Source organism: Maylandia zebra, linkage group LG15, assembly GCF_041146795.1.
Source record: "Maylandia zebra isolate NMK-2024a linkage group LG15, Mzebra_GT3a, whole genome shotgun sequence".
NCBI classification, from domain to species: Eukaryota; Metazoa; Chordata; class Actinopteri; order Cichliformes; family Cichlidae; genus Maylandia; species Maylandia zebra.
This window is the reverse complement of record NC_135181.1, coordinates 7,153,347-7,164,704: the sequence shown is the minus strand read 5'-3', so window position 1 is coordinate 7,164,704 and position 11,358 is coordinate 7,153,347. Positions and strand designations below refer to the sequence as shown.

Below are 11,358 nucleotides of genomic sequence, written 5' to 3'. Positions count from 1 at the left end.
TAACAGGGACAATGTAAATTAATAAATTTGCAAATTTTCATTCATATTCATATTAGATCTTAAAAGCAACATAAAAACAAAATAAATTAAATAAAAGGTAGGAAGAAGGAGAAATGAGAAAAAAAATACATAACAGAAAACCTATACTAAAAACAATAACACAACATGCCACTGGGAGAATAAAACCACCTCAATGCTGACAAAACTGATTATCAATCAACTATCTTTTTAACTGATGTTTGAAACTATTATATGTATCCTGTTCTCTGACAGAGATGGGTACTTCTCAGACACATTGTGCTCTGTATCTGTACACCTGGCTATATCTCTGACTAAAGCGTGCAGGGTCACGCAGCGATGTGGTAAGCACACATTCTAAAAATGTTTTAGGAAAACAGCAGTAAACCACAAAGGCTGGAAAACACTTTACTTTACTTAAAGCACAATTTGGATATGAATGGAAATTTTGATCAGAGTGTGAGCTGCAGCGCCCTTTGCTGGTGTGGAGTGGTACTGTATCATAGCATGCAACAGGCAAATCTGAGAGGTACTTTGACTAAGCTACATTTCTTGTTTCTGTCTATCAGGCCCCAAACAGCCAATGACTTACAGGCATAGAGTACCATATATGTATAATTTCCAAAATAAGGGTTTTATATACCACACTAAAAAAAAAAAAAAGCAAAAGAAGATATCTAAATACACAGTGATAAAAAAAAATACCCTATTTTAAGAAATATGAGCTCATAAAAGACATGAACTAAAGTGAACTCTACTCAGAAATAATTCTCAACAATAAAAACGAGACGCTGAGACTCTGAAGACTGTTTCACTCTACTGAAGCACACTGGTTCAAAACACTGGTTCAAAACGCTTTTATCAAAGCAGCTCTGGCATATTTTGCATTTTTTGGCTTATGTTATAGGAGCCTTCATCGCAAAAATAATAAGGGATGGGATTAGGTTAATGAGTTTAAACAATGGTTGCTAGAGAACTCAGCATGCGACAAGAGTCTTTTACATTCATTTCTGAAGACGTCGTTGTGCTGATCTACTGCATTGTCTATGTTGTCAGCTTTCATTTCTATGTAAAGATATATATCCATCCATGTTAAGCTGGCAGGTAGCACCTGGCTAACAAGACACCTACCCGGATTCATTACCGTCATTATAAGTCAAAAATAAAGTTGCATATTTCCCAAAGTAATGATATATCTAAATGTATAAAACATTTGTCTCCTGTAACTCTGAGTTGCACAACATGAATTGAACCACAAGAAAGTCTATGACTCATGACTATAGATTGGAGCAAACCGTTAGCCACAATGATGACATCAGGCTGTATGTCAGGAGTGAAGGAGTGTCAGATACAGACACCGTTTGTTATGAAGTATACACTGTAGAAACCAAACAGCTGTGAGCTAAGTCGATGCTGCAACACATGTGTACATATGTGCATCTAGAGACTACTGGTCAGCTTTAGTGATGAGATGCAGACATCCTGGACAGAGATGAATGCTGGTTTGACCAAGGAATCATGGAGGCCATTTATGTGAAAAGAGAACAGTTACTTCTGAACTGAGGAAGGTCCTAAGAGCACATCCGTCAACACCTTACAGTGCGGTGACTGCAGCCTTACCCCAAACTCGCTGTTAATAGCACTGTCACTGTTGCAACAACAGACATGTGGAGTGGTAAGAGAAGAACCCAATTTCAGGCACTGACTTTACTGCGGGTGAGCTTTATTTACAATTCGTGAGAATACAAACAGAGGCAGAGATGGGAAGGGACAAAAACTAAGAAAAACCTAAACTGGGAAGAACGAACAAAACAAACCTGAAGCCATGAAACGCAGAAGAAGAAGTCACTTGGATGAGGAGTCAAACATTTCTCCCACTGAAAATATGGCATTGAAATGAAAGGAATCAACTTTCAGGTATTTCCTAATCTGGTTTATTAAGAGATATCTTCATCAAGATATTGAATTGTCATTCATTTCTGGTTGTAGGTTAATATAGCCAGACTGTATTATAAATTATAAAACTTATGTCTCCAGAGTTATGAGCTGAATTGTGAATTAGTGTGAAATCCATGAGAAGTAAATTTGTATTACCAGTTTTAAAAAAAGAAACAAAAAAAACCCCTACACTGATTTGCGGGTGGAAAAATTTTAATGCAGTTTCATGTTCAACTCTATTTCTACAAAAAGCTAAAGTGAAAGTTAGTGAAAGACATGCAAATATGCTTACATACAAAAATGCAAAAACTGCAAATAAAATAAACACATCCACAGCTCCCAATAAATGCTCTCCTTGTTGTAAAAACAAAACAAAAAAACATAGCTGTCCAACCACATTTCTAAGCTTCTATGATGTTAAATGGCTCAAAATCCTTAAAAAGTAGAAAATCTACAATTCGATGACATCAAAGTGTGAAAGTTTGACTTATGTTTCTAGATGTTCTTATACTGGTGCTCTCTGAATAAATGGAAATAAATGCAAAGATTTTTAAAAAGAGTCATGCAAAAATCCCGAAACCATGAATGCAAATGTTTGAATCAGCATCACAGTATCCTTGTTATTAGTTCCTCTTTGCCTTCACCAAAAGTAACGACTTGTTCATGTGGCTGCACATTTATCATCATCATCACTTGTTCAGTGCACAACAATCAGCAAGTTTCCAGCATGGCACAAGTCAACTCCACCACGGTTACTTCTAACATCTCTTCCTCTCCTGGATATTCAACTGGGACTGTCTGGTACTCCACCAATCTGGTTCCTGCAGTGGTGCTATCCATCTGCTTCCTGCTGGGATTCCCTGGAAACATCGCTGTCATCATTCTCAAGCCAAACTGGGAGAACATGTCCAGTCTGAGCCAGAGTTTGATGCTGAGTCTGGCTGTGTCAGACCTGCTCTGCCTGGGTACCCTTCCATTGTGGATTTACTCTTTCCTCTATAGCTGGACCTTCAGCCTGGTGCCCTGCAAACTCATAACATATTTTGTGTATGGCAGTGTTTATGCCAGTCTGCTGACTGTGACGGTGCTCAGTGTCCAGCGATACCTTCAGGTTATTCACCTGCAGAGGAGTTTAAATCAGGTAAGAGCAAGGAAGCTGCTGCTTCCACTCTGGCTGTCTGCAATGACCCTGTCCACTCCTGCTTTACTAGCTCAACAGCTAGTTGAAGTATATCAGCAAAGGATATATTGAAGACCTCAGTACTCATCTGAGGGACAGAGGATGGCTATACTGTTGACAGAGGCCCTTGTAGGATTTGTGTCCCTTTCGGTCATTGTTTTTTCATACATCAGTCTCTACAGAAAGGTGAATCGGGCAGCCTTTTTCAACAATCCACAGACCACAAAACTGATTACCAGCATCATTGTGACCTTTGTCATCCTGTGGGTCCCATATTTTGTTATCGATGTGCTGGGTGTGGCAGCCATTTCCCTAAAAAATGAGGCCCTGCTAACATTTTGTGAAGACAGCTGGAATACTGTTGGAGCACTAACATTTGTAAATGGTGCAGTCAATCCACTCCTGTATGCCTTTACTTCTGATCGTTTGTCCACAATGTGGCAAAAAATTGCTGAAAATTTAATACAGAAGTTCAGAATAGCTCAAACCCTGCCTGAGTCAAGAGATATCACTACAGAACCAGCATCTTAGTGATTTCCCTGCATGGCAGAGTTCAACCACACTGTTATATTACTAATATTATTATTATAATTAATAATAAGATAACATAAGATTATGTATAATGAATATTGTATCTTAAGTGAAGAGATCTCCTCTCTCCTGCTGATGCACACAGGGTGCAGTCCACTCTATCTATCACAGAAAGCTGTTGATGATTGGTGGTTTAATAATAAACTATGAGGTTAAGCAACATCTCCTGTCAAATTGACTGTGTGCTAAACCTGATTTTTCCAAAACCAAATCAATGAGTTTTGCTGCCTAACCTAACCAACCACACTACCAATGCTGAAAGCAGCCAAAAAGCCCCAGTATACCCACCACAATGGTCGCTTTCCCCACTGCTGCAAACTCCCTTGTGTTGCAGGACAATTTTCACATCACATCCTGTGTCATGAGACACAATCCTTGCTGTGGTCTGGATCTTTGCACCTTGGCACAATGCACTGCGGTTGGTTGAAGACACGAGTGCACAATCAAACCGTTCTTTACAGCCATTTTAATGACAATCCTGTTAACTATACCTTTAGATAATTTTAGGTGATGTATGAATAAAGTAAATGAAGTAATTTCCATGTTGCAAGTCATTTAAATTTTTTCATTGGCTTCATTGGCTTATATACTGTTACAGTGGTTAGCACTGTTGCCTCACAGCAAGAAAGTCCTGAGTTCAATTCTAACATGTTTTCCCTGTGTTTGGATGGGTTCTCTCCGGGGACTCCGGTTTCCTTCCCCAGTCCAAAGACATGCAGTTAGTGGGGATAGGTTAATTGGAAACTAAATTGCCTATAGGTGTGAATGTGAGTGCAAATGGTTGCCTGTGTCTATGTGTTAACCCTGCGACAAACCTGTCTGTACCCTGCCTCTTGCCCTAATCCGTTATTTTAAAAGACAGATCAAACATGTTTTTTATTTTGAGTGAAAACTGTAAAAAGTACTTTTTGTTATATCAAATCATATGTTTGAAAAATAGGCAAGTAGACTATAAAGTTTCGCACTGTTAATACCTATCCTCTTTAGTCACTTTACTTTCTACCTCTAAGATATACTCCCAAAGTCAAAAACCAACAGGCTTAAAAACTCCTTTGTCCCACACGCCATCAGACTGTTTAACTCCTCACTGGAGGGGAGAGGAAGGAGAAACAGGGGGACAAGGGAGGGCGGGAAAAACTGAGTTGTAGGACTTTTCTACACGGTGCAATTTTTGCAATATTATTATTTTATTTTATTTTTTTGTCTCTTTCTTATATTTGACTGTGCAATAATCACTGTGCAATATACTCACTCAAATGAGCAATCCTATTTATCCATATTGCATATTCTGTATCTATATATGTGTATATGTGTATATATGGTGTATTTATGCTTATATCCTTACTCTCATTCCCCTTAATGTATCTGTAACATGCAACTTCTTTCGGTGCTTTGCTACTGGAAACTGAATTTCCCGAAGGCACCCACCCGAGGGATTAATAAAGTTTCATCTAATCTAATCTAATCTAATCTAAGATGTAACAAAGGCAGTGATTAATAGAGTGTGTACTGTGTCGCCCTTTGCTGGTGTTGAGTGGTACTGCATCATACAGTGCAACCGGTGAATCTGGTACTCTGAAGAGCTCCTTTCCTTGTTTCTGTTTGCATGTACAGTGAGTTCAAGTTAAGCTGGAAATCAAAGAAACAAGGAAGTTTTTTTGTTGTGTCTGTAATTAGAAAGGGGCCTCAGTTTATTTTGGGTGATTTGTGGTGAAGCAGAAATCAGTACACTGGTTCATGCTGCTGCTGAAGTCTAAAGAGCTCGAGTATATGCTGGATGTCCTGTATATTATTTCCAAAAAGTCACTGTATCTTTATCCAGTGTAGCATAACAAAATTTTGAAAGAAAAATAAAAGAAGTATAAAATGTGGATGAATATGAAATATGAAGGATACATCAATATATTGATCTCAGTGACCCTCGTGGCTCAGACTTGTCTGCTTTGGTTTGTATCAGAAATTTTATTTCATTTCTTTACAGAAAGAATTACACAAGAAAACGTGTTTGTTGCATCAACACTGTCAAAAATCATCAAAAGTACAGTAATAAAAAATCCATACATATGTTATGTAGACCAGTATTTCCTTAACAAGTACAACTAAAACCAACTTCTCTAAATAACCCAATAAATGGCTGAATAGGATACAGATCCAGAATCAGAGACAAATGCAGCAGTCTTCAACTCAAGGTTGGTCTGTCAAACTCTCATTGAAGAGAGAAGCTGATTTCAGATCATATTTTTTTCACATTTTTACAATTTATTAAAAGCTGCAGCTCTTTTAAACCCACAATCCTATTATATACAATTTAGAAATAGAAAAAACAACAACTGTTGCTAAAATTGAAATTAAAGTGACTTAAATAATAAAAAGAAAAGAAAACTCATCCGCTCCTTGTCTGTGCTTAAGGTTCATGACTTCAGCCTTTGCAGTTAAAAGTTGCAGTTAAGTTTAAAGACATCACTATTATTCTAACCTCCAACCAGACTGTGGCAGTGGGATTGCATTATGGATCATGTAGGTATTATGTTTTCACATTATTTGATGAAGAATTCTTTTATGGAAATGTTTTACTGGAAACTCTGCTTCTTTTATATGTAAATCAGTATTGTGAATGTATCTGTAAAGAAAACATCCTCAAGTTTTCTTCTTTCTTCCTAGAATGATCTTAAGAACATCTAAAATTGGATACACTGAGAAATATTCAGCTCCATTCTGACATATTGCACTTTGAAGATGCGATTAGTTTTAAAAATACTTCTACTAAAATGACTTTTGGGGGGGGTGGGTTGTGGGGCTTGTCTTTACAAAGCTTCTAAAGCTCTATTTTATATATATATATTTTTTAATCAAGGATTAATTGTTTAGCACCAATGATGAGACAGTTTTCTACAGGTTTTATACACAGTGTCCCTGATCTTTGAGTCCCTTTAAAGGTGTCTTCAGCTCTTTGCCTCTCACATACCCTCTGCTCTGTCTCTCTGTATCTTCAGACCTCTTTACAAAGACTTGGATCTCCATGGATCCAGTGGCAGATCTGGGCGTATTTAGGAGGTGTGATCCTCACTGCAACATTAAAGTCCCTCTGCTCACCCCCCTCCACCTTCACCCAATGATGGCCTGAAAACACTCCAATCACCCTCCTCTTCCACTTCCCCTTGCTGCCTGTGTGTCCCGCTTCCTGCCTGAGTCGGATGTAAACACCCGCCCCTGTAGCACCGGTCTGCGCGTCGCAGTGCTGATACATCAGATCATCAGACTCCTTTGCCACTGAGCAGAAGCGATAAACCACCCTCTCATCTCCGATACCGTCAGGCAGGTTTTTGTCAGCATCATAGCCTGAGAAGTGGATCCTTGTGAGGGGTGCAGTCGAGGGTGCTACTCCGAGCTCCATGTGCTTTTGCTTTACTGGTCGTTTCAGCTCCAGAAGGGCGTAGTCATAGTCGGGAGAAAGAGAATTAGTAGAGTTCTGGGTGTGGATCCATCCTTTAGGGATTTTTGTTTGCTTAACTCGAGTCCAGCGAAACACTGGTTTCTGTGTGGCCCCAGTACTGCGGCGGACACGATTGAGGCCTTTTCGTCTCCCTCTTCTCTCAGACTTTTTGTCTCCACCATCAGCTGTTCCCTCCTCAGCCCTTTTTCTCCCTCTACGTCTTCTACCTTCAACTCCCTTTCTCCCTCTCTCCCCAACTAAACTATTCATCTCCCCACCTCCATCCATTAGCTTCTCCTCTCCTTCCTTCTCACGTTTCTCAGCCCCTCCTTTCCTTCCTTGTCTTCTCCTCCCTCCTCTTCTCCTCCCCCCACTTCCTCTTGTAGTTTTCAGCTGTAACAAACCTACTCTAACCTTCCTGGCACCCTCCAGGTAGTCCCTGCCATCATGGATGCAGTGTGCTGCTGTTAGCACATGTTTTGAAGATATCAGGACTCCAGAACAGCCCGTAGAGATGCGGACTGCAGCAGAGAACGGGTAGTTGGTGATGAAATGGGAGTCTGAGATCACAAAACGACCATCTGCTCCATAAACCTGCCGTTTCCTGCGGGGAAGACCTGTTGAATGTGCCGGTGGTCTTGTAGACATCTTGTTGATTCCCTGCAAACTCATGTCTGTATGTGTGCGAGTGCCATTTTCATACAGCGTCTCATATCCCAGATTTCTCTCTTGCTCAGTTTGGTCTACAGGTGGTAGGGTGCTTTGACATTCTATTCCACAGAGCATCTTTGCCGCTCTTCTTTCTAATTCTTCTTTTTCCTCTTCCTTCCCTGTGAACAAAGGTGTTCTTAAAAGTGCTGTGCGTGTGGCCACCAGCTCAGGAAGGCTCTGTCTGGTCCACCTGTGCACCTCGTTGCTCTCACTGTTGCCAAAAACACCAGAAGCTGAAAGTGCAGCTACACAGAGCAGCACACACTTCAAATGAGTCAGGGCCATCCCGCTGAAAATACAGTAAAAATAAATAAATATTTGAGAGTTGGAGAGAAATACCAAAAGATTTTTACGCTGAGGCTAGGAGTTAAACGACCAGCAGATGGCGCGCAAGCTTTACGTATGAATTGAAAATAGCTCGGCAGCTAAATGTTTAAGATTTCACTTTAAATTAAAATGACATGTTAGTTATTTCCGTTAACTTTGAAAAGTATTTCTAATCTAATCACGAAATATAATCATTACCTTTCCTATAAAACCGAAAACATATTTTTTGGATCCAAACTAATGTATTTATTGCAAAGTTAAGCAGGTCAATAACAAACAACGTGAAAGCTATGAAAATAAATTGGCATAACCCGTAAATTTAAAAATATATACATTTTACAGATATTCTTAGGAAGGACATATTAATGTAAATAAGCTAATGTGACCTTTTCGTTGTTAGCGGCATGAAAAATATAAAACATTCCTACCTGCAGATAAAATAAATAAGCACTCCCATTTAGCGTTGTCCTTACTGTGGATTTAAAAAAACTCTCTCTATCCGAAATACTTCCCGCAGACTGCTTCCATCATTTGCTGAGCTCAAAGGAAAAAAAAGAGGGGGATCGCAATGAGAGGCAGCGTGCAGGGTCCTCATAGGCATCCACATCCCACTCCGATGTATAAAAAAAGAAGTCAGCACCAGGCATGCAGAGGGATGAACCAGCCCAGCAGCACGAAGGCTTTTGTGTTTTTAGCAAGTGATGACATCATGTTTGAGGTCAAAGTTGCAGTCGTGTGGACACAGATTCCGGTTTATGTTGCTATTTCGTTCTTTTAGAACTGTATTTAAACATAAACATTTATTGCTCTTACATATAAATCAGCCTCGAGAAACTTTGAGTGTAGGTTTGTGTGTGTGTGTGTGTGTGTGTGTGTGTGTGTGTGTGTGTGTGTGTGTGTGTGTGTGTGTGTGTGTGTATTAAATGTATTTCAAACGACCTATCAAAGTGTTTCTAGACATGAGTCCAGTGCAGCTCTTACCTGTAGTTTAACCCCTGCTGTTTATGTCAACAAAGACTCTGCTACAGGCAATTACTCGTTATTCCTATCCTATTAGTTGCTGCTGCAGAGATTTTATTCTTGTGTTATTGTGTTATTCTCATGTTTTGTCAACCTTTGTTGACCTCTATGAAGTCAAAATAGCCTGACCAGTTCCGAGGAAAGTGGAAAACATCCAGTTCTATGACGTAAACGCTGAAAATTAGTTCTCAGTCTTTATACATGTGAAATCTATACTTCCTTGGTGTTGTTCCATCTGTTGTGACAATGTGATACTAAGGGATTAATCCTCATTTGCATTAGCATCACAGTTTCTTTGTTATTAGTTCCCCTTTGATTCCTCAAAAGGTGAACACCTTCAACATTTATCATTATTAGTGCGTGCCACTCACACCAAGTTTCCAGCATGGCACAAGTCAACTCCACCACGGTTACTTCTAACATCTCTTCCTCTCCTGGAGATTCACCTCATCCTTCTTTGGACTCCAGGAGTCTTGTTCCTGCAGTGGTGCTGTCCATCTGCTTTCTGCTGGGATTCCCTGGAAACATTGCTGTCATCGTTCTTAAGCCAAACTGGGAGAACATGTCCAGTCTGAGCCAGAGTTTGATGCTGAATCTGGCTGTGTCAGACCTGCTCTGCTTTGTTACCATTCCACTGTGGATTTACTATTTTCTCTATGGCTGGACCTTCAGCCTGGTAGCCTGCAAGCTCGTAACGTACATTGGGTACTGCAGCATTTATGCCGGTCTGCTGACTGTGACTGTGCTCAGTGTTCAGCGTTACCTTCAGGTGGTTCACCTACAGAGGAGTTTAAATCTAGTGAAAGCAAGGTTGCTGCTGGCTCCTCTCTGGCTGGCTTCGATGACCCTGTCCATCCCTGCTTTAGTGGTTCGATGGCTGGACAAAGATCAGCACTGGACACGTTGCAAACCTCACTACTCCTCCAAGGGTCAGAGGGTAGCTGTGGTGTTGACAGGACTCCTGGTAGGAGTTGTGTCATTTTCTGTCATGGCTTTTTCATACATCAGTCTCTACAGAAAGCTGAATCGAGCAGCCTTTTTCAACAATCCACAGACCACCAGACTGATTACCAGCATCATAGTGACTGTATTTGTCCTGTGGGTGCCATATCGTGCCATGAATGTGGTGGAGATTGCAGCTGTTTCCCTCGATAACAAATCCTTGTTAAAGTTTAGCGAGGACACCTGGAACACTTTTGCCTCTGTAACATTTGTAAACAGTGCCGTAAATCCACTCCTTTATGCCTTTACTTCTAATCGTTTGTTCAGTCTTTGCCAAAAAATGCTGAACATTTAGTGGAGAAGTTCAGATTTCCCCAAAATCTGTCTAAGTCAACAGATGTCACTGAAGAAGCAGCACCTCAATGTTGAACATCTTTGGAGAATAATTTTTGCCCTGCTGATACTGGAAATTATATTTTGAGTCAAAATATCTCCTCTCTCCTTCTGATACGCACAGGGTCCTCTTTATTTGTCACAGGCAACTGTTGATGATTGGTGGTTTAATGATGAATTTCAAGGTTAAGCAACATCTCCCCTCAAATCAATCGTGCGCTGATTACATCTGGTCCTCAGCCAGAGCTTAAAAACACATGATTGTTGAAAAGGAATGAGGCAAACATTCAATAGAATCAAAGTACCTATCAAATTACATATAATTACAAAGAATTTCATCTGAAATTATAATGTAATCTCCATTAATCTGAGACAGCTGGGAAATTGAAGTAATCATATCAATGACAGTGACACCAGCTGATATCAACCATTCACTGGCTTGATGACAATCAAAGCAGTTTCTACATGTTTTTAATTTTCTCATGTTGAGTTTGGGTGTTTTTGTGGACTTTATATCCATCAGCCAGTCAGAAGAAACAACAATTAATGAAAAGATTGAATAAATGTTTTCACTGGAGCTCCTTCATCAACAGGAACAGCCTTCTGTCTGTGATGTTACCAACAGAAAGGACAGAGAGAGTGCTGCTCTAATACAGCAAGCAGATGTGTGTAAACTCAATTATCCTTCCATTAACTCATCATTTCACTTTTATTTTGTTAATACATTTGTTTTTATTCATCGGCATTTTAAAATAGTATAAAAATAGGCACATTGTACCATGCCATTAAAAGCATATAAAGGGAA

General features: G+C 39.8%; 1 protein-coding gene across 1 annotated transcript; it reads right to left on the bottom strand.

Moving 5' to 3' along the window:
• Window positions 1–5,669: 5,669 nt before the first annotated feature.
• Window positions 5,670–8,894, bottom strand: LOC101476938 (inactive serine protease 35). Its single transcript, XM_004541999.5, has 2 exons — window positions 8,627–8,894; window positions 5,670–8,160 (listed from the first exon to the last, which is right to left on the bottom strand). Exons 1-2 carry the CDS (start codon window positions 8,653–8,655, stop codon window positions 6,717–6,719), a joined length of 1,473 nt encoding a protein of 490 aa, XP_004542056.2. The 5' UTR covers window positions 8,656–8,894; the 3' UTR covers window positions 5,670–6,716.
• Window positions 8,895–11,358: the final 2,464 nt, after the last annotated feature.